The sequence below is a fragment of a genome, unplaced genomic scaffold (assembly GCF_019419815.1).
Source record: "Pyrus x bretschneideri cultivar Hongxiangsu unplaced genomic scaffold, Pyrus_bretschneideri_v1 Contig1, whole genome shotgun sequence".
NCBI lineage: Eukaryota > Viridiplantae > Streptophyta > Magnoliopsida > Rosales > Rosaceae > Pyrus > Pyrus x bretschneideri.
Genome location: NW_025999390.1, coordinates 12,224,747 through 12,247,419, shown reverse-complemented (window position 1 = coordinate 12,247,419; position 22,673 = coordinate 12,224,747). Strand labels below are relative to the sequence as shown.

Below are 22,673 nucleotides of genomic sequence, written 5' to 3'. Positions count from 1 at the left end.
CCAACAAGGTGGTCCCTAATTTTGTAGAAGGCATCACCCACTTCCTCGGACTGGCCAGCTCCCTCAAATCCCAAAACACCAGGTGTGGCACTGCATTCTCTTATCCTTTCTCCTTGAACTTTCTTTGTATTTCCCCATATATAGTCTCCCAGCAACTATCATCATCCGTGTCAAATCCACCTGTCCATAAATCTGCTCGTAAATACTCTGAAAAATGTTTGTAGGCAATGAAGTTTGCGTAGAGTTATCTTTCCATTTTTTTAGGGAACAAAATCCCAACAAAAACATCATCAGAATTGTTTTTTAGTCATTATAGAAAGTAAACTTACTGGAATATAAATGTAGAAAAATATTATGACAAAAAAATGTAGAAAAATAATTTGATAGCGGCCATAGGATACTTTCAATTTGCCATTTGGGGCCACAGTCATTACCTCAAGATCACCACTACCTTACAAAAAGGGAACATGGGCCGAGTAAGATACAGCAATTGTTGGATCACTTCTGTGAAAAATCTGCCAAAAGAAGAAAATGTGACTAAAAAAGAAAATCAAAATCACTTTTGAGCATAACACGAAAGATTCATGATTTGGTATAGAAAATGAACGATCAAGAATAAATTTTAAAATATTATTTTTACTCGTCCATTGAAAGATAAAAAACCAAACTACCAATTAAAAAGATAAAAAAACAAACTATCAAGTAATATGGATTATTAAAGACTAAACCAACACATAAATAATAGGGAAATTTTATTTAAACTCATATAACATCTTTATACACCCAATTTAAACTTTAAATGTGAATTACCTTCTTTACCTTATTACATAATTACCATCAAGTACAAGATGAAACTAACAATAAAACTAAAATTAATCAATGAATCCACACTCAATATTAAACCTAGTATCATGCAATGTTTATCCTATGTTTATTACAGCTAATTAAACTCTAAGAGCTCTCATAGAGAAAAACAAGTTTTTTATTTTTTTTATTTTTTTATTTTATATATCAATGAAGGGTTTTTGAATCCTCCAACTAAGATGTGAATTGATTTATGCAAATAACTTTTAGTTTGATTTCAATTTTTTTAGAGTTGAAAAGATGAGTTTTTGTGTTCAATTCACGGCCATGAATGCTGGAAGTTGACAAGATACGTTTTTGGGTTTCGCATTGTATATGGTGGCGAAGCCTCCCTTGCCAAATTGGTTTCCTCGAAGGTTTAGGCAAATTTTATAATTTCACATCTCTCTCATCCTCTCATGCAATTTGGTTCCCTGCCAATTTGGTTTCCTCGAAGTTTTTGGCCCATACTACTTGCCTCATCTCTTTCTTTCAGTTTTGACAAATATTAGAAGGGGAATATTATTAATTTTTTTCTTCCTGTTTTCTTGTTTATTTTACTAAATATGGAGAAGTATACAAAGGAGTAGCAATGGTATTGAGTAGATAAGGATGGAGGCTGAAGGATTTTCACCTTTTTAATCTAATATTCTTTCAATTTCGACAAAAAAAAAAAAAAAAACACCTCTAATATTCTTTCTGGATATATTTTTAAATAATTTGAAGTTTGTTTTAACTTTTTTGCCAGTGACACACATCTTGTCTTCTCATCAAACACAACAGTTCGTCAAGTTCATGCCATACAATTTGAAGAGGAAACAAAGAAAAATTATTATTCGTATATGGAAGATTAATACACAAGTAGAAACCTCACCAAATTATTCAACTTGTCCATAGAAATCAAACTCCAAAAAGCTTTCATTACCATATATAAACAAGTAGAAACTTTACCAAACTATTTATTTTGAGATTTTATTTTCTAAATGTGTGTAAAGATAAATTTACATTTTGAATTGGGTTTGTAAGGATAATTTAAGTAATAAATTTGCGTTTAAAGAGATATTAATTCTTTAATTAAAATTAATATAAATATAAAAAAAATTATATTTGTTCAAATAATATTTTTTCTAAATAATAACAGCATATTACAATACAACAATAAACTTGATAAAGTTCAACTGGTACACGGGAGGCAGCAGCCAGGGGGCGTTAATTGGTTAGCCGTGTGTTGAAAACCACATAGGTATATTTGGATGGTCAAATTTAATTAATTTGTACGCCCATCACTTTTAACATTTTGTGATAAACTCAAAAGAATTTGTTGATGAAAAGTAGTAAACGCGGGTTTGGCGTAGATTTTAAGATTATCTTTTTGTTTTGGGGAGGAAAATCCGAACAAAAACATCACCAGAAATGTTTTTTTCTAGATTTTAAGATTATGTTCGTAGCCAACCCCCATCACTTTTAACATTTTGTGATAAACTCAAAAGAATTTGTTGATGAAAAGTAGTAAACGCGGATTTGGCATAGATTTTAAGATTATCTTTTTGTTTTGGGGAGGAAAATCCGAACAAAAACATCACCAGAAATGTTTTCTCTAGATTTTAAGATTATGTTCGTAGCCCCCCACCATCGAAGTATAACACAACGATTCATGCTTTGGCGTTGGCGAGCGAAAGTTTGCAACGTTTAACCCCAGTTCGACCCCAGTTCGACCTCCCACATACGCATTCTTTGAGGCAATTAGGCATTAGCTGTGCTGACACACCCCGATTTTAATGTTCGAAGGACAACGGGATGGTTACGTGCTAGCCGACACCCGAGGGTGACGCAAGTCATTTCATAAATGCAAATGCTGGGAACATGTAAAAGATGCATAAAAATTTCGCTCGTAACAGTATAATATAGTAATCAATTACAAACTTTAATAAAAATATACAACTCAATTGTCAACAATTTAAAAGTGATAATGCATGACATGTTCAGAGCATACTACTAATTCAAAGTACAAGCGGAAGGAATATTGGAAGGTATTATTACAAGAGATGTCCTACGCAGAGAGGAGAACATAAATTTCACTGATATGGGAATGCCTTGTAGCTCGGGTCGTATGCCTCATTCCTAGGTCCTGAGGGGGCGCAAAACAAAACATGAGTGAACCAAGTTTATATATATGTAATACTAAAACAGTTATTCTTCAACATACTAACCCCCAGTTTAGAAAACTAATATAGCATAAGTAGTAATAGGTTTTTTGAAAACCCTAGTATGCCATAAAACTTCATAAAACATATATCATAGTAATGTGCTTAGTAGTGGTATCACAATCGCCTGAAGGCCCTTCATCGTCCGCCTGAAGGCATATAAAATTTTCATTTGCTAGAAGGCCCTTCATCACCTACCCAAAGGCATATATAAGTATCATTCGCTTGAAGATCCTTCATCACCTGCCCGAAGGCATATATAAATGAATATTCGCTAAGTAAGCACATAAAATCATGAACATAATATTTCCAAAGTATATCTTATCGGAGCTCAATAGTTCAAACATCATAACATAAATCCATGTTCATAAATATCTCAGTAAACATAAATTCGATAAAGCATGATATTTCATAAAGCGTAAATCCAATTTACTCATAAACGTTTCATAAAACATAGTCATAAAAACATGCTTTTCATGTATGCATTTCTAGTAATTAAATCATGCATTTTGGAATGGGTCCACTCATAGATACTCCGTCGCTAAAGAGCTTTCTGAACTAGGTAGGACGGAAACGCCACTAACAAACGCACCTAAGCACATAAAGGGATCAATTAATAAAACTCTACTACAATGATTGAATTTGGGAAAACGGATGTGGTAAATGGATTGAGGACATCGAAAAACCTAAGAGGGGACCTTGGGTTTCCCTACGCACTGCAGCATGCGCCATCACGGAGTGGCGGCCTGAGAGGCCACGCATCCAGATTAGTCGTCGGCGCTGCCGTGGTTGTCGCCATGAACGGCAGTGGAGCACAGTACCTTTGGCGAAGGCGCGTGTACTCCACGTGCGCTGACCTTCAAAACTGGAAAAATCCTAGATTTTTTCCCCAACTTCAAGAGCCAATTCTAAGCTCGATACAAGTCCAAATCAAGTGATTCAAAAGTCAAAATGTAGGTAGGAATGTGGAGAAGAGATTCATACCAAGTGAGGACTGAGTGGTGGCTAGAGTTGGCCAGAAAATGGCATGTAAGATGGCTAAACGACCATGGCCTGGAAATTTCCAGATTTGCACAGTGACTTTCTTTGAGCTTTTCGTGTTCCTACACCACCAAGACCACCCACAAACTTACTAATCGTGAACCTAAACATGATCTACAATGATAGGGACCAATTTCGAGGCTTACCTTCGTAGAAAATGGTGAGAAATCGCTGGAGAAATTCCTTGAACAGTGCATCTCGGGAGTGAGTTTTCAAAAGGTTTTTCTTTTATTTTCTAGTTCAAGAACTTGTAAAGACTACAAAGTGAGGTTGTGGTGTAGTCAAGGTTGTTGTTGCTTATGGTACCCTCGGGGAGGGCTGGTTTTTTAGAGAGAAATGGGATGGCCGAAAGGTGAGAGAGAGTTTGTAGAGAGAGGGAGAGATATTTCAGAAATGAGGAAAAATGAGAGTGGGTCATGGGGTAAAGGGAAAGGATTGGGGGACAAAAATCCATTATGGGCCCTAGTGGCTAACAAATTAATGTCACAAGAGATGAAACTCGAAATATTCGAAAAATGTTCTACGTTTTGTAACGTAAAATATTCGTTATAAAACTAAATTCGAACCCGTTTGCACCCACGCATTCATGGTGATGAGTACAATAAGAATAAACTAAAAAGATTAGTAATACACTTTTCGACGAGATGGTCAAAGAAAGTCAACGTTCAAACCTCAAGGGTAATTTGGTAATTTCATATGTTCGATATTATTACAAAATATGTAAAATAAGGACAAGGTTTCACAATTTACCCCCTTAAAAGAATTTCGTCCTTAAAATTTACTACCTCAAGTAAACAAGTATGAATGTTGACTCCTCATCAGTTCCTCCGTTTCCCACACCACTTCCTCAACTACGTGGTTCCTCCACATCACCTTTACCAACGGAATGACCTTGTTTCTTAGCATTTTATCTTGTCGATCAATAATCGCCACTGGTTCCTCAACATAACTCATGTTCTAGCTCACTTCTAATGGTTATTGTTGTAAAACATGAGATGGATTTGGTACGTACTTTCGAAGTATGGAAACATGAAATACATTGTGTATCTGCAACAACTCGGGTGGATTTGGTACGTACTTCCGAAGCATGAAAATATGAAATACATTGTGTATCTGCAACAACTCGGGTGGTAACTCCAATCTATAAGCAACCACGCCAATTCTCTCTGTGATTCTATAAGGGCCGACATCACGAGGACTCAACTTCCCTTGCTTACCAAAACGAACCACACCCTTCCAGGGCGACAACTTCAAAAAGACAAAATCACCAATCACATACTCACAATCCCTAAAATGGTGGTCAGTGATGCTCTTTTTTCGATCTTGTGCCATCTTTAAATTCCTTTTTATCAACTGGATGTTAGCATTAGTGGTGTCGACAATTTTTTACCCCACTAACATCAGTTCACTGACCTCAGTCCAGCACAAAGGTGTCCGGCACACCCTTCCATACAATGCTTCAAAAGGTGCCATGCCAATGCTGGAGTGGTAACTATTATTATAGGCAAACTCGACTAATGACAAATAATTATCCTAACTACCCTTCCACTGGAGAACACACACCCTCAACATATCCTCTAAAGTTTAGATCATCCTCTTAGATTGACCATCAGTCTGAGGGTGATGGCAGTGCTATACAAAAACTGAGTATTCATGGTGTCATGGAAAACTCTCCAAAATCTGAAGGTGAATCTTGGATCTTTATCTAAAACAATGGTGACGAGTACACTGTGAAGTTTAACAATATTATCAATGAATAATTGTGCTAGCTTCTGCAATGTGTAAGTTTGTCAAACTAGTAGGAAATGAGCAGTCTTAGTGAGCCTATCCACAATCACCCAAATGCCATCAAACCTTGATCGTGTGCTCAGTAATCCATACAAAAAATCCATGGTGATATCCTCCCACTTCTAGGCTGGTATAGGGAGATTCTGCATTAACCATTCTGGTCGCTGTCTATTCGCTTTCACTTGTTATCAAATTATACATCTTTTCACATACTTCACAACATCCCATTTCATCCCATACCAATAGTAGAACAGATGAATAGTGTGATACAACTTAGTACTTCCAAAGTGTATGGTATACACCGAAATGTGAGCTTCATCAATAATTTCCTTTTTCACCTTCATTATTTTTAGGCACGAATAATCCATTTCCTATTATCAAGGCTCAATCTCTCCAAATTCTTAATTCTTGTCTCATACCATTTTGCACCTGTTCTTTTAAGTCTGCACATTGCTGATCGTGTTCTTGAGCTTCCCGAACCAGATCCACCAAAACTGGCCTAATTTAGAAGTGCGCCAATAATGCTCCCTAGGAATCTGGTGTCACCACAATGCTAGTTTCTCTAAGAGAAAACAATAGCAGGATATGGATAACTCGTTGAGAGGTAAGCTCTCCATAGGATTTCCGGCTAAGAGCGTTCGCTACAACGTTTGCGTGTCCAGGATGATACTCAATAGTGCAATCGTAATCACTAATAAGTTCCATCCACCTTCTCTGTCTCAAGTTCAACTCCTTCTGGGTGAAGACATACTTTAAGCTCTTGTGATCTATAAAGATACGACACTTCTTGCTGTACAGGTAATGTCGCCAGATTTTCAAAGAAAAAACTATTGCTCTAAGTTCCAGATCATAAGTGGGGTAATTTCTCTCGTGAGTTTTGAGTTGTCTGGAAGTATAGGCGATGACTTTCCCATGCTGCATTAGAACACAACCCAAGCCTGACAAGGATGCATCACTATAGATTTCAAACTCACCGTCATCGTCTAGAAGAGTAAGAACGGGGGCATGAGTATGACAATCTTTAAGCTCCTGGAAACTCTGTTTGTAATTTTCATCACAGTCAAATTTAACTCCCTTTCAGGTCAATCTAGTAAGAAGCAAGGCAATCATTGAGAAATCCTACACAAAGCGTCGGTAATAACTAGCTAGCCCAAGAAAACTTCTCACTTCAGTGACATTCCTCAATTGTTCCCACATAGACACTTCAGAAATCTTCCAAGGGTTCACACAAATTCCCTTAGCGGAAACCACATGCTCGAGGAAACTGATCTGGTACAGCCAAAAGTGACACTTACTAAATTTCGTATACAGCTGATGCTTCCTCAGTTTTTCCAACACCAACTTTAAATGTTTTAAGTATGCTCGACATTACCTTTGGAGTAAATTAAGATGTCATCGATAAATACAATCACAAACCGATCAAGATACGGTCTGAAAACTGTATTCATCAAATCCATGAAGGTTGCAGGTGCATTTGTTAATCCAAAAGGCATGACATAGAATTCATAGTGTCCATACCGAGTGTGAAAAGAAGTATTCAGTATATCTTCATTTCGGATCAGCAGCTGATGGTAACCCGAACAAAGATCGATCTTAGAGAATACCCGAGCATCCCTCAATTAATCATACAAGTCATCAATACGAGGTAGGGGATAACGGTTCTTCATTGTTACCCAATTAAGTTGTTTATAGTCGATACAGAGTCTCATCAACCCATCATTCTTCGTCACAAATAGTACAAGAGCACCCTAGAAAGACATACTGGGTTGGATATAGCCTTTATCCAGAAGCTCCTAAAGTTGAATCTTCAGCTCCTTCAATTCAGCTAGTGTCATTCGATATAGTGCCACAGAAATAGGATTAGTACCTGGAAGTAAGTCAATGGTGAATTCAACTTCCCTTGTAGATGGTAACCCTGGCAAATCTTCAGGAAATACATCGGGGAATTCATTCACCACTAGCACATCCCTAGCATACAGGGAAGGTTTGCCTTGCTTGACCACATGAGCTAAGAATCCAACATAACCCTTTTTTATTAACTTCGTCGTCCTGATGGTGGAAATCATATTATTTTGAAGAATATTTCACTCACCCTGAAACGTGATTGCTGGCCGTCCAGGGCGATCAAATGTCATAATTTTATCTTTACAGTTTACATATGCATTGTGCCTAGATAGCCAATCTATTCCTATAATGATATCGAACTCCACTAGTTTAAAAGGAATCAAATTGGCCTTCATAAGTTCCCCTTCAACTATAACTGGGCAATCCCTAAGTTCCCATTGTGCACAAAATAAATCTCCAGGAGGCAATTGTATAAACATATCAAACCCAAGTGATGTAGGTTGTGGGTTCACAACGCGTGCAAAATGTGGAGACATGAATGAATATGTAGCATCCGAATCAATCAGAACACGAGCCCAATGGCCAAAAACAAGTAACATACCCGTGATAACTTTGGGATCCTGCTCTGCCTCTCGCTGAGTCATGGCATTGATACGTTTGTAAGCCTGTCAACCTGAACCACCGCAACGAGCTCTACGAGTTTTAGTACCCGGATTATTACGGTCTACTCGGTTACTTTGAGCATGATTGCCAGAAGCGGCACTAGAATACTGTGGTTGTCTTTGGGCAAAACTCTGAGTACCCGAACTGCTACCTTTACCATAAATTTGAGTATTCGGATTATTACTCTCATCAGAACCTGAACCAAAAGTATAATTCTCAGATAGACGCGCAGTAGCGTAATTACGGGCAATATGTCCAGTGCCACCACACTTGAAACACATGTTTGTATCTGCAATACATTCTCCTCGATGACGCATACCACAATGCGCACAAACTATGACCGTTGGATTGAAGTGGTTGAACGACTATCTCCCCATCTCATTGCCATATCCCTCACTGAATGATCACAAACCCTGGCCACAACATTTGAATGAAAATGAGTGTTTAGGGTCGAAAGAAAATGAAGGAGTGGAAGTCTTCCTCATGCTCTAAAATCTGAAACCTCAACCCCGTTGATTTTGATTTTAAGGCTGGTTCTGATTTCGATGCTGATTTCGGCTAACTTTATTCCAACGCGACTGTTCAACCCTCAAAGCTGCCTAAATCATCTATTCATAAGACGCATAAGTTTGTGGTGCCAAGAGTTTGCATATGTCATCATTCATAGCAATTTCAAGTTGCACCATCATCTCTTGAGGGTTCCCATAGACTAGGAGGTGGTGTATCGCCAAACACCAAAAAATACTATCTAGTTCCGTAATCGTTAAGTTGCCCTGGCGTAAAATCAAGAAGTGTTTACTTTAAAGTCTCTTGAAAGTAGCCTAAGTCATCATCGAGTTACATGGGCGAGAGTCATTCACTGATTTCCACCAAAATCTCGCAGTACCCTAGAGGAAGTAGCCTGCGGTCTTCACCCACTCAACCACTAGGTAGGACATACCATTTAGAGTGTCCTCCATTTTCTTGAGCCAATCCTCGGTTTTCTCACAAGCTCCAACTACATTTAGCTCGGTAACTCTGTGACTCTGAGCAATTTCCATGTAAGTACGGCTATGCTTGTTATTCCTAGGGAAAACGTATTGCAGAGCAACAGTCAATTGCTGAATTCCACCAATCAAAACAGAACAATGTCGACGAGGCACATTCGTACCACTATCCCGATCCTGGTGTTTGAAGGACAACGGGATGGCCATGTGCTGACCAACACCCTGAGGGTAACGCAAGCCATTTCATGAATGCAAATGCTGAGAACATGTAAAAGATGCATAAAAAATTTCGCGCATAAGAACATAATATAATAATCAAGTACAAACTTTAATAAAAATATATTATTCAATTGTCAACAATTTAAAAATGATAATGCATGACATGTTCAGAGCATACTACTAATTCAAAGTACAAGCAGAATGAATATTGGAAAGTGTTATTACAAGAGATGTCCTACGCAAAGAGGAGGACACAAATTTCATTGATATGGGAATGCCTTGTAGCTCAAGTCGTATACATCGTTCCTAGGTCCTGAGGGGGTGCAAAACAAAATATGAGTAGACCAAGTTTATATATATGTAATACTAAAACAGTTATTCTTCAACGTGCTAACCCTCGATTTAGAAACCTCATATAGCATAAGTAGTAATACGTTTTCCGACAACCCTAGCGTGCCACAAAACTTCATAAAACATATAGCATAGCAATGTGCCTAGTATCACAATCACCCGAAGGCATATAAAAATCTTCATTCGCCCGAATGCCCTTCATCACCCGCCCGAAGACATATATAAATCTTCCACCCGTAGGCCCTTCATCACCCTCCCGAAGGCATATATAAGTATTATTCGCCCGAAGGCCCTTCATCACCCGCCCAAAGGCGTATATAAGTATCATTTGCCCAAAGGCCCTTCATCATCTGCTCAAAGGTGTATATAAATGAATATCCACTAAGTAAGCATAGAAAATCATGAACATAATATTTTCAAAGTATATCTTATCGGAGCTCAATAGCTCAAACATCATAATATAAATCCATGTTCATAAATATCTCAGTAAACATAAATTCGATAAAGCATGTTATTTCATAAAGCGTAAATCCAATTTACTCATAAACATTTCATAAAACGTAGTCATAAAATTATGTTTTTCATGTATGCATTTCTAGTAATTAATTCATGCATTTTGGAAAGGGTCCACTTACAGATACTTCGTCGCCGAAGGGCCGTTTGAACTAGGTAGGATGGAAACGCCATTAACAAACACACCTAAGCACATAAAGGGACCAATTAATAAAACTCTACTAAAATGATTGAATTTGGGAAAACGAACGTCGTAAACGGATTAAGGACATCGAACAACCTAAAGGGGGACCTCGAGTTCCCTCACGCGCCGCCACGTACGCTCCATGTGTCGGCCATAGAAAGTGCCCACATGCAGCCTACGCACGCTCACACACCAACCTTCGAAACTGGAAAAATCCCAAATTTTTTTCCCAACTTCAAGATCCCATTTCAAGCTCGATACAAGTCCAAATCGAGGGATTCAAAGGCCAAAATGTAGTTAGGAATGTGGAAAAGAGATTCATACCAAGTAAGGACGGAGTAGTGGCTGTAGTTGGCCGAAAAATGGCTTGAAAGATGGCTAAGCGACCACGGCCTGAAAATTTCTAGATTTGCACAGTGACTTTCTTTTAGCTTTCTGTGTTCCTACACCACCAAGACCACCCAAAAACTTACTAATCGTGAACCTAGACACGATCTACAATGATAGGGACCAATTTCGAGGCTTACCTTCGTTGGAAATGGCGAGATATCGCCAGAGAAGTTCCTTGAATAGTACAGCTCGAGAGTGAGTTTTCAAAAAGTTTTTCTCCTATTTTTTGGTTCATGATCTCGTAAGGACTACAAGGGGAAGGGCGAGAGGTGAGGTAGAGTTTGTTGAGAGAAGGAGAGATATTTCAGAAATGGGGAAAAATGAGAGGGGGTCACGGGGTAAAGGGAAATGATTAGGGGACAAAAATCCATTATGGGCCATAGTGGCTCACAAATTAAGGTCACAAGACACGAAACTCAAAATATCCAAAAAACGTTTGACGTTTCGTAACCTAAAATCTTTGTTATAAAACCAAATTCAAACCCGTTCGTGGCGATGAGTACAATAAGAATAAACTAAGGGGGTGTTTGTTTGCCCTCACTAAACTTCGTTGGACGGTACTAGCTTAACTAGGATTGCTAAGCTGTGTTAGAAGGACTAGCGTTAATGAGACTAAATCGGATTCGTCCCAACTAAGTCCTTCGCTAGTTAGTCTTAGTGAGTCCCGCCAAAATGTATGGGATTATTAGTCCCGCCTCTAAATCTACTTCCTTTTTACACTACATCGTCTGTATGCTGCTTCGTCTCCGTTTACCCACCCCTAAACCAGCTTCTCCCACTGCCAAAATCTCAAAATCAAACCACCAAAATTCAAAAAAAAAAAAAAAATGCAAAACAATAACACCAATGGGAGAAGCTAATTAGCAAGCATTCTTCCTTTTTCCCAGAAAATTCTGAGATGGCTATCCCGTTCTAGAATTGCAGACGAAGAAGCCAACACATGTCAAAGGGAGGAGAGAGATTCGAAATTTTTTGGGAGAAAAAAGGTGAGAAAGGTGGAGATGCCTAACGGCGGGAAGAGGGTGAAGGGGATGAGCTTGTCTTGAAAGATCTACCATGACCTTGTTTTGGAAGACTGCGTTTTGCAAGAAATACAAGGAGGAAATGAGAGAATGGATGGAGTCGGAGGAAAAAGATGGGAGAAGGTTCAGAGAAAGGTAGAGTGGGAAAAAAGAAAGAAAAGGGTTAAGTTAATATTATTAGATAAAATAATAAAATATTATTAGATAAGCGTTAAATAATATAATATTATAGCTTGTTTATATTCTGTATTTTTAATCCAACATTGCATCAAACGTTTCATTAAGTTAGTCCAGTTTAGTCTAGTCTAAGCCAATCCAAATTAGTCCTTAAAGCTACTCTAATCCAAAATAGTCCGGTGAAACAAACGCATCCTTAGGGTGCATTTGTTGCATCGGACTGTCTCGGATTGGACTAGCTGCAGGGACTAAGCTGGACTGGCTTAGACTAGACTAAGCTGGATTAACTTAGTGATGCGTTTGGTGCAGTGTCGGACTAAGAAGCAGAATAATAAAATTTTCAACATGCAATTCACAAATCCGACAACAAATTAGCACAAACAACTCAAATTGGGTCCAAACAGCGACTCTTTCTTCTTCTTCGCTAGAAATTACAAGCAGGGACTCTTTCTCCATGTCATTATCCCTGAAGCCCTGGAGCACATTGCACATTACACACTACACACACACACATAGCAATTTGCTTGAAACCCATCAAGCAGTCAACACAACGGGTAGAATCCAATCAGTCCATAAAATTTAACAGATTGGCAAACTCTAACACATAAACGTTAACTAAATCGCATTATACAACCTGCAAAAAACTCAACTTAAATTCTGAAATTCACCACCTTTCAATAAACCCAGATTCCATAAATAAATAAAAAATAAAAAAATAGATGGAAAAAATTAAAAAGAACCAGAGAGAGTGATAGACAAAGAGAGAGAGAGTTACTTCGACTGGGATCGAACAGGGGAGGAGGAGGGGCGATTTAGGTGGAGGGCGACTAGGATGCTGATGAAGGCAAGCAGGACGCAGAGAGGAGGGTGATGAGGATGAGGATGAGGATGAGGAAGCAAGGCAAGGAGGGAGCAGGGAATGCAGGGAGTGATGGCGACGACTCTCTCTCGCAGGAAGAGCGGGGTTCTTTCTGGCAGGTGGTCTTACAAGTCCGGCCGAAATTGGGGTTCTTGGCCAAGAACTCCTAACGAAGTCTTTAATCCCAGTAAGTCCCATCTAATTCCATTAAATCTAATCCTTGTGCAAACCAAACATAAGACTACACTAGTAATTAGTCTAGTCTATTCTAGCTCCTTCTAATCTGGTCAAACATACACCCAAGGGAGATTAGTAATACGTGTTTCGATGAGATGGTCAACGAAAGCAAGAAATCAGAGGAGTCAGAAATCCAAAAGCTTTTCCTCCACAATCCATTTCGTACACTCGATTCTCAATTCCTGCCACTTCACTTCCCCCGAAAATGGCAACCCAAATCACTAACGGCGACGGAGCCGCCAGTGTCTCCGCCCTCAACTGCATCGATCTCTCAAGCTCTGACACCCACCGATCCGTCTCTTTGCTCAAACAGGTTACGACTCCCACATAAATTCTTCAACGTTTTTCTGGGTTTTGAATATTTTCTGGTTTTCTAATCTGTGTAGTGAAGGAAACTGAACCCTCGGTTGTTTTAGGCGTGTTTGGATTGCGGGTTTTTCTACTTGCTGAATCATGGAATAAGCGAGGAGTTCATGGCGGAGGTGTTTGGTCAGAGTAGGAGGCTTTTCGAGTTACCATTGGGTGCAAAAATGGAGCTTTTGAGGAACAAGAACTTCAGGGGATATACGCCTTATCTCGACCAGCATCTCGATCCTGAAAACCAAGTTCACGGTTTGTATTATATCATTCGGAAAGTACAATTTCTGGTTGTTTTTTGTGGATTAAAATTCCGGGTTTTTGTTCTTGTTTCGTAAATTTCGGGTTTTCGATGAGTAGGAGATTACAAGGAGGGGTATTACATAGGAGTTGAGCTGCAAGAAGATGACCCAGAAGCTAAAAAGCCGTTTTATGGCCCTAATGTTTGGCCTGCTCCAGGTAAATAACTGCAAGATGTAGAATTTAATGCTGGCTTTGTAGCAAATTTTGGTTTTATAGTGTGCCCCCTTGTACTTTTAGCATCTGGAACTATAAGGGTGTTACTGATCTTTTTGTACTTTTTTGTTGGGGTTGTAGATGTGTTGCCGGGGTGGAGGGAGACTATGGAGGAATATCATAGACAATGCTTGTAAGTTGTGCACTTATACTTGGAACTACTTATGCTTTATAGGATGAGAGTGCTTGTCCACGTGTGTCGACAAGCATCTGATCAATGTCCGTTCCATGTTAGGCCATCTCCGAGGATGAGGCCGTAGGGTCATAGGCTATGTTTTAACCCGAAATGGAACAAACTCGTCTCCAATAAAAGTTTGGGCCAAAAGAAAAAAGGACTCGCCAAATTGAGCCAGTCAGCCAGCCCGTTTGAGAGGCCCAAGCTGTCAGCAGCCCACTTGCTAGCTGACGTCATATTTTGATTTTTTTAGGGTGAAAATTAAAAAAAAAATGTTTAAAAAATGTAATTTTTTTTTTCTATAAATACCTAAGTTATTTCTTTACCATTTACCACATTATTTTCACCCTTTCATACTATCTTACCTCATTTTATTTCAATTCTTCACATTCTTTAAACTCCTAATTTGTTGTAATCTTTAATATCTAAGTTGTTGTAGTTTTAATATTGAAGATCTTGTATTTCAATTAAACTGTGATCTTTGAATTAATGTCTAAGCTTTTAACATGCAAGTAAAATAAAAATATTTAATAATATGAAATTTAAACAACATTTAACAAACAACCCTACTTTATTCATTTAGCGACAAGTGACACTCAAAATATGTCTGGATAACTTTATTTTGATATGGTAGTTTAATTCAATTAACCAATAAAATTAAAGAACAAACTTAAAAATTTTGGTTGAAGATGGTATATAAATATGGCCTGGCATCATAAACCCATTCGGTTGGAGATAGCCTTAGAAATCTCTGTTTTCCCTCTTAGCATTTTAAATAGCGCTCTTTACTCCTATCTTCTGTTAAGTTGGCAACTTTTTTTTAGCAGAATATCGTACTGTCCGATTGCTTTGAGAATATCATTTTTGTCAGTGACAAGGTTTTAAGATGAATGATTGATTAGTGACAGGGTTTCAATAATCTTTTTCCATATTTCTTCTTCTAGACTAGTTCTTTCTTGAGTGGATGATATACGCTGAGTTGAACTGTTTTCATGTAAATCTTTTCAGGGAGGTGGCCAAGTCAGTTGCTAGGCTTGTGGCCCTTGCTCTTGATCTCGACATCCATTTCTTCGACAAACCAGAAATGCTAGACGAGGCTATAGCAACAGTGAGGTTACTACACTACGATGGTAAATTTTCAATCAAAAGTTTTGTTACTTTAATTTAATCCTACAACTATTTTAACTCATAAGACGGTGTTCATTTGTTATAGGTCAGGTTTCTGATCCAGTGAAAGGAATTTTTGGAGCTGGAGCTCATTCGGACTTTGGTTTTATAACCCTATTGGCAACAGATGATGTTGTAGGTCTCCAAGTAAGAAGACTGCTGTGAACTTTAGCTATATTACCATTATTAAGAAGGCAGATATAACTATTGCATTATCAATCTGTTATTCGACCTAATTCCACTATATCTCTTTGCAGATATGCAAGGATAAGGATGTGAAACCTCAAATATGGGAATATGTATCACCAATAAAAGGGTTAGTCATTGTACCCTCCGAGGGAGATCGATACCATTAAAGTGGCTTAAGTCTGGCTGACTCATGTGTGCTATAATTATATCCTTCCTTGCGGACATATGGTCCATTAAGTACTGTTTTTAACACTAGCACAAGTTAGCTTCAAACTAGTAACATGTTTTGAAGATTTCACGATTTAGAGGTGTGAATTATAGGTGCTACCATAGTAGCAAATATAATGCGAAGACACCTTTTTGATTCAGAGTGGTAACATTCTTGTTGTGTTTATTATTTCAGAGCATTTATAGTGAATATTGGTGACATGCTGGAACGCTGGAGCAACGGCGTTTTCAAGTGCTGCACATCTCTCCTAGTTCTATCTCCATTATATGATCATAAAAGATGAATGCTGGCAGTTTGGAGCTGTGCAATTCATTTGGATCTTTATATATGTGCATTCTCCTTTTAGAATTTTCATATCAACGATTGTGACGCATGCTCCTGCTTTGTTTTTGTGCTCAGGTCCACATTGCATAGAGTTGTTGGGAACGGTCAAGACAGATATTCTGTACGACTCATTTTCTTCTATGCTTTTTCTATTTCATGGCGTACTATACTATATCAGTTTTCAGTGTTTATATGTTGTGTAAGATTCTCCTGTTGGTTATATGTATCATTAATCTGTGCCTGAATTGTACGTAGGCTCAATATTTGATTTTTGTTTCTTTTCTCGGGATTTACATGGCCTTCGTTATGTTAGCTTTCACATACGTGATAATAATACCTATTTTATTTTATTTTTCTTTCTTTACAGCACATACTTTCGCATTTTGGACTTGATATATCTCATTTGCTTCTTTTCTTTGGCAGATCGCATTCTTTATAGAACCAAGTCACGATTGTCTTGTTGAGTGCCTGCCTACCTGCAAATCCGAAAAAAACCCTCCCAGGTAAGTCCTGACACAAATATTATGCTGGAAATTTTGTATAGGTATATTAGCAACTGAAAGATTTTATTGCTAATTAGAGCTTATCTTTGGGGCTTAATTTTCTGATATCATTCTTCTCACCAAGGAGGAAAATATATAATGTACAAGAGTGATTTACAAGGAAAGAAACATCAAATAACCTAATTACAATCTGATTACAAGGACTTAAATAGGTAACTAAACTAATTACAAAAGGTCAACTCTCCAACACTTTCCCTCAAGTTGGTGCATAAATGTCATTCATGCCCAACATGGCAAGAGAGTTGTAGAACGCTTGACTTGCAACAACTTTACTTAAGATATCCGCTAATTGATCCTCTGACTTTACGAACAGAAATTGAATAATATTCCCATCCAACTTCTCCTTAATGAAGTGTCAGTCAAATTCCACGTGTTTTGTGCGAGCATGTTGAATTGGGTTGTGTGAGATATTAATAGTTGCTTTATTATCGCAATATAAATCCGAGGTTGAATTCAAAGGATATCCGAGTTCACCAAGTAACCTCCGAAGCCATAATAGTTCACATACTCCTTTTGCCATACCCCTGTATTCAGCCTCTGCACTTGATAAAGCAACCACTTTCTATTTCTTACTCCGCCAAGTCACTAAGTTTTCTCCCACAAATGTAAAGTAACCAGATGTGGATCGACAATCAATAACGTTGCCTGCCCAATTTGCATCGGTGTAACCCTTTATTCGGCAATTATCAATCTTGGAAAACATGATGCTTCTACCCGATGAGGACTTCAGGTATCGTATGATGCGTTCAACCGCACCCATATGTGCCTCACTCGAAGAATGCATAAATTGACTAACAACACTTATTGTGTATGCCATATCAAGCTTGGTGTGAGATAAACAAATTAACCTCCCAACTAACCTTTGATAACGATCTCTGTTAGTGGGAACTTGATCAGGATGCACGGCAAGATGGTGATTTTGGACTATAGGGGTGTCAGCCGGTTTACAATCAAGCATTCCGGTTTCAGCTAATAAGTCTAGAACATATTTCTTTGAGACAAAAATATACCCTATTTAGATCGAGCTACTTCTATCCCTAAGAAATATTTCAAACCACCAAGATCTTTCATCTCGAACTCGGTTGAGAGGTAATCTTTGAGCCTTGAGATTTCCTATTTGTCGTCACCTGTAATAATCATATCGTCCACATAGATGATAAGTGCTGTCAATTTCCTTATTCGATGTTTCAAGAAAAGTGTATGATTAGAATTGCTCTGCCTGAACCCATATTTCCTTATAGCCGTTCGGAACCTACCAAACCATGCTCGAGGTGATTGCTTCAATCCATACAACGCTTTATTCAACTTGCACACTACTCTAAGTTGCAAAACCGATGCATAACCAGGTGGAATATCCATATACACTTCTTATTTAAGATTACCATGTAAGAAAGCATTTTTCACATCAATTGCTGTAATGGCCAATCTAAGTTAGCCACCAATGAAAGCAATACTCTTATTGTATTAATCTTTGCTACCGGGGCAAATGTCTCTGTATAATCAACACCATAGTCTGAATATATCCCTTGGCCACCAATCGTGCTTTGTATCGTTTAACGGACCCATCAGCTTTGTTCTTGATGGTGTACACCCATCGACATCTAACTTTCTTCTTTCCTTAGGGAAGTGGAACTAAATCCCACGTTTGATTTTTCTAGAGTGCAGCCATTTCTTCCTCCATTGCCTTGGTCCATCGATTGTCAGATAGTGCCTCATTCAATGAACTGGTGTGCTATCATTGGATATTTGTTGTATAAAAGCTTTGTCAGGTTCTGATAACTTCTGGCAATTGGGTATTTAGAGCCTTTCCTTGTGTCCGGTGAATATCGATTGGGTGGTTTTCCCTGGTTGTGCCTGAAAGGTAATTGATAATTCGGAACAACGGTATCATCAACAGGGATAGTAAAGCTTACCTCAAGAATATTCTCAGGAGTATGGTTATCTGGTGGTACTATATTTGGAGACGAGGGGGAGTATTATCAGTAGAAGTCTCAAAGTTGACAAGTGGCAGCACTGTTGTTGTGGGTGAGGACGGCATTGCCGTGCCTGCCGTTGATTCTGTGGGCAGCACTACGACTGTTGTTGTCTGGGTTGGCAGTGCAGCCGCTATAGACTCGGCTAGTGGCAGCGGAAGATCAACAGTATCATTCATGGTCCAATCCTTCTCGTTATGTCGTGTCTCCCCCTGAAGAGGAGGATTAGAAGAATCCAAAGGGTAATACATCTCATACTCGGAAAAAGGTACATCTATAGTAACATACATTTGACCGGAATGAGGGTGGTAACAACAGTACCCTTTATGATGGAGTCTGTACGCCATAAAAATACAACGGAGAGCACACAGTTCAAGTTTCGTCCGTTGATTTTTATGAAGATGAACAAATGCAACACATCCAAAAACCCGAGGTAGGAGTACCAAAACCGACGGTGGATGCACGAAGGTAGCAAGGACTTGTAAGGGAGTAAGTAAATCCAGGATTTTGGATGGCAGACGGTTGATAAGATAAGTGGCGGTCTGAAGAGCAACATCCCAAGAAGAACGGGGAACAGACGCCCCAATCAAGAGTGAGCGAGGCGTTTCTAAGAGATGACAATTTTTGCGCTCAGCCATCCTATTCTGTTGAGGAGTCTGAGGACAGGTAGTTTCGTGAAGAATTCCGTAATTAGTTAAATAATGGGAAAAATCATTATTAACATATTCACCACCATTATCAGAACCCAAAATCCATATTTTAGTAGAAAACTGTGTTTGAACCATGGTGTGGAAGGTCTTAAAAGCCGAAAAAACATCACTTTCATGCTTAAGAAGATATAACCATGTCATCTGTGTGCAATCATCTATGAATGTTACAAACCATCGAATACCAGATGAAGTAGTAATCGGAGATGGTCCTCAAACATCCAAATGAACAAGACCAAAAGGAATAACACTTTTATTAGAATTCAGCGGATAAGAAACACGATGACTCTTGGCGAGTATGCAAGTGTCACATTTAAAGTTTAAAATCGAACAACCAACAAATAAATCCGAAAACATCTGCTGTAAATAACTGAAAGACGGATAACCCAAACGGTGATGCCATAACCATATCTGACGCCACTTGTGATCAACGGCTCCTTGGGCGAGATTGACCCGTCTTGTACTGACATTGTCCATACATCAATTTATGCTTTAGTAAAGGTACAAGTAGTGTACGCGGCAAAGAGAAGGTAGGCGTGAGGCGTGCAATGCCAGCGCCAGTTACTGGTGAGGTGACACCATTAACATTGGTAATATTTCGTCGAAGTGGAACAATATCACAAGCTAAATCAGTGTGGTCATAGGTCATATGATTTGTGGCACCAGAGTCAATGATCCAACCGGACTGAGTATCACCATTATTCATATTAAAAGCATAACCATAGTTACCTGAGGACTCCAGAGGCATGTCGGAAGAACTCGAAACATGAGGAGGATTCATGGTAGGCTCGGTTAGGGTTGTAGTGTTTAGTATAAGGGTAGGATCAGTTAGGATGAGGTTGTTTTCACCGTGGAGTGGTTGTAGGTTCTCCATGGAAGGGCTGAGTTTACTTGAGGGAATGGGCAGAGCAGAAATCCTAGGATCTCTGCTCTGATACCATGTTAATTAGAGCTTATCTTTGAGGCTTAATTTTCTGATATCATTCTTCTCATCAAGGAGGAAAATATATAATGTACAAGAGTGATTTACAGGGAAAGAAATATCAAATAACCTATTTACAATCTGATTACAAGGACTCAAATAGGTAACTAAACTAATTACAAAAGGTCAACTTTCCAACATTTATGTGGCCAAAGGATGGTAGTTTTGAAATTCGAACCATAAAGCATTTAGAATGATATTCTTGTTGTTCATTGCATTCCTATATTTGTCTGCTTTCCAGGTTTCCTCCGATCTTGTGCCGCACTTACCTGAACCAGCGCTATCACGATACTCACACTGATAAGAATGTCTACACCGAACACAACAGTTAAGTTCGTCGGTTCTCCTGCAATAGAAGGTGAATCACCGCATTCTCAGATAGCAAGCATAAGTTTCCATATAGTTTAACCACTGTTTTACTTGATAATGTGCTATATCAATGTTCCAATTGTTCCTATTTGTATATTTTACCCCAAAGTTTATTCTTGGGTGTATGTGATGAAGTGAATAAAATCACTAGAGACATAATCTACTATTGTAAGCGCAACCACATTCCTATAAGTACAATGTTATCTTGAACACGAGACTCATGGCATGTGGAGGTTGCATGCTACTTGAGATTTTTGAAGTTTTAGTTTATGTCTTGAATAATTTCTTAATGCATAAAAATGCCATGAAATTCTTATTCAAAGATTTAAGTATGAGAGTATAAAGCTCAAAATATGTACTCAATACCTCTTCTAGATAAGTTGGTATAAATTGTCTCAACGAGTACTTTTATTAGTTCGAACTAAATTATATTGTTGCAACATACTTAAAAGAGTTAAAAGAGTTTTTGTATTACTCTTGAAGAGCTGACAAGGCTATTTGTATATATGGTTCATATTTACTATTAAGTTTTGTACTACACCTAATTTATTTTATACAATAGGTTTTGTATTTATTTGTTCTTTGCCAGAACACAAATGGCTATTGTCAACTCCTGATACACTTCTCCAGGTCAAGTTCTATTCAAGCTTAATTTTTTGGAAACTGAAGTCACATTACTTCAAACTTGACAATGGTTATCAGTCGAATCAAACCTTACTATCATAAGTGGGAGTCACTTATTTAGCGGAGATATTCATCAGGGGAAATCTTCGACAATATGCTATAATGGACATATAAGCGCGTTGTGCTCTTTTCCCCTCGATTAGGTTTTTATCCCACTGGGTTTTTTTCTATCAAGGTTTTAGTGAGGCAACATTATGCGCATCCGACACCTTATTAATGTTTTCCAGATTGTGCTCGGTTTTTCTCTTTCGCTTTGGTTTTGTCCCATTGAGTTTTCCAAACAAAGTTTTATTTAAGCAATTATCATTAACGGTGGGCATAACTTATGATTGATAGACGAACATCTAATGGGGAGTGTTGTGAAACAAAATGTGGATGCCCTTATACATTGTATGGTAGTAAACCATCATAAACACCATAATAATGTAAAGAGGGCTCTTAGGTACCTTTGGATGATGACTCATGTATTTGTTACCCTATATATATATATGGCTAATGATAATAGAAGACACACTAATTTTCTCATCCCAATCTCTCTCGTTTCTCCTATTCTCCTTTCTCTATATTCTATTTCCAATAAATAAATTTTTTATTCATCAAACTTTTGTTTTTTTGTTTTTTTTTTTTGATGAAGATTATTCTTCAAACTTTGTAGTTTTTACTGTCTGTGTGATAACTTAAAATTTGCACAGATTTGGTGGTGCCAACCCTAGCTTCGGCTAGGGTTGGTTAACCGTTCTCCCTTTCCTCTTGTTGTCTTATTTTCCACCATTCGACTGCGTTTTCCCTGGTCTCTATTTCGATTTACCCTTTTCTTCTCATCCCACCTGCATCCTTTTTCCTCGTTCATCCTTACTCCTATATGCAGTTCTGCTTTACTGAGATGGTGTGTAGAGCTTCGGTGCTTGCACAGGCTTTGGTGTTCCTAACACCACCACCTTCTCATCTCTATCTGCCTTCACCAACAGTGTTATATGTGGGTTCTCACGGGCTTTTTTCTTTTGGCAGCTAGATTTCTTCAACTGGCTGTTGGATTTCTTCAATTGAGGCAGCATACCTGGTGGTGCTTGGAGTTGGATGTGATGATTGGCAAACTGACGTGAGGTTAGAGGAGTA

General features: G+C 38.4%; 1 protein-coding gene across 2 annotated transcripts; it reads left to right on the top strand.

Moving 5' to 3' along the window:
• The first annotated feature begins 13,466 nt into the window (after nt 1-13,466).
• On the top strand, nt 13,467-21,138 carry LOC103943897 (2-oxoglutarate-Fe(II) type oxidoreductase hxnY). 2 transcript variants are annotated; one of them, XM_009354270.3, is made up of 11 exons: nt 13,467-13,635; nt 13,739-13,934; nt 14,040-14,138; nt 14,277-14,328; nt 15,379-15,500; nt 15,584-15,684; nt 15,795-15,853; nt 16,130-16,186; nt 16,355-16,400; nt 16,703-16,782; nt 20,746-21,138. In XM_009354270.3, the coding sequence occupies exons 1-11, from the start codon at nt 13,528-13,530 to the stop codon at nt 20,834-20,836; spliced, it is 1,011 nt and encodes a 336-aa protein (XP_009352545.3). In that variant the 5' UTR covers nt 13,467-13,527; the 3' UTR covers nt 20,837-21,138. The 2 variants fall into 2 exon arrangements, with proteins under 2 accessions (XP_009352545.3, XP_018502163.2); XM_018646647.2 differs by having other exon boundaries at nt 13,490-13,635; nt 13,709-13,934.
• The last annotated feature ends 1,535 nt before the right edge of the window (nt 21,139-22,673 follow it).

Bases quoted from the DNA above. Each gene is read 5' to 3' on its own strand.
- LOC103943897 (XM_009354270.3), top strand. From the start codon at position 13,528: ATGGCAACCCAAATCACTAACGGCGACGGAGCCGCCAGTGTCTCCGCC. The intron at 15,685-15,794 runs GTAAGAAGACTG...ATCTCTTTGCAG, and splicing joins ATGATGTTGTAGGTCTCCAA to ATATGCAAGGATAAGGATGT. The intron at 15,854-16,129 runs GTTAGTCATTGT...TTATTATTTCAG, and splicing joins TATGTATCACCAATAAAAGG to AGCATTTATAGTGAATATTG.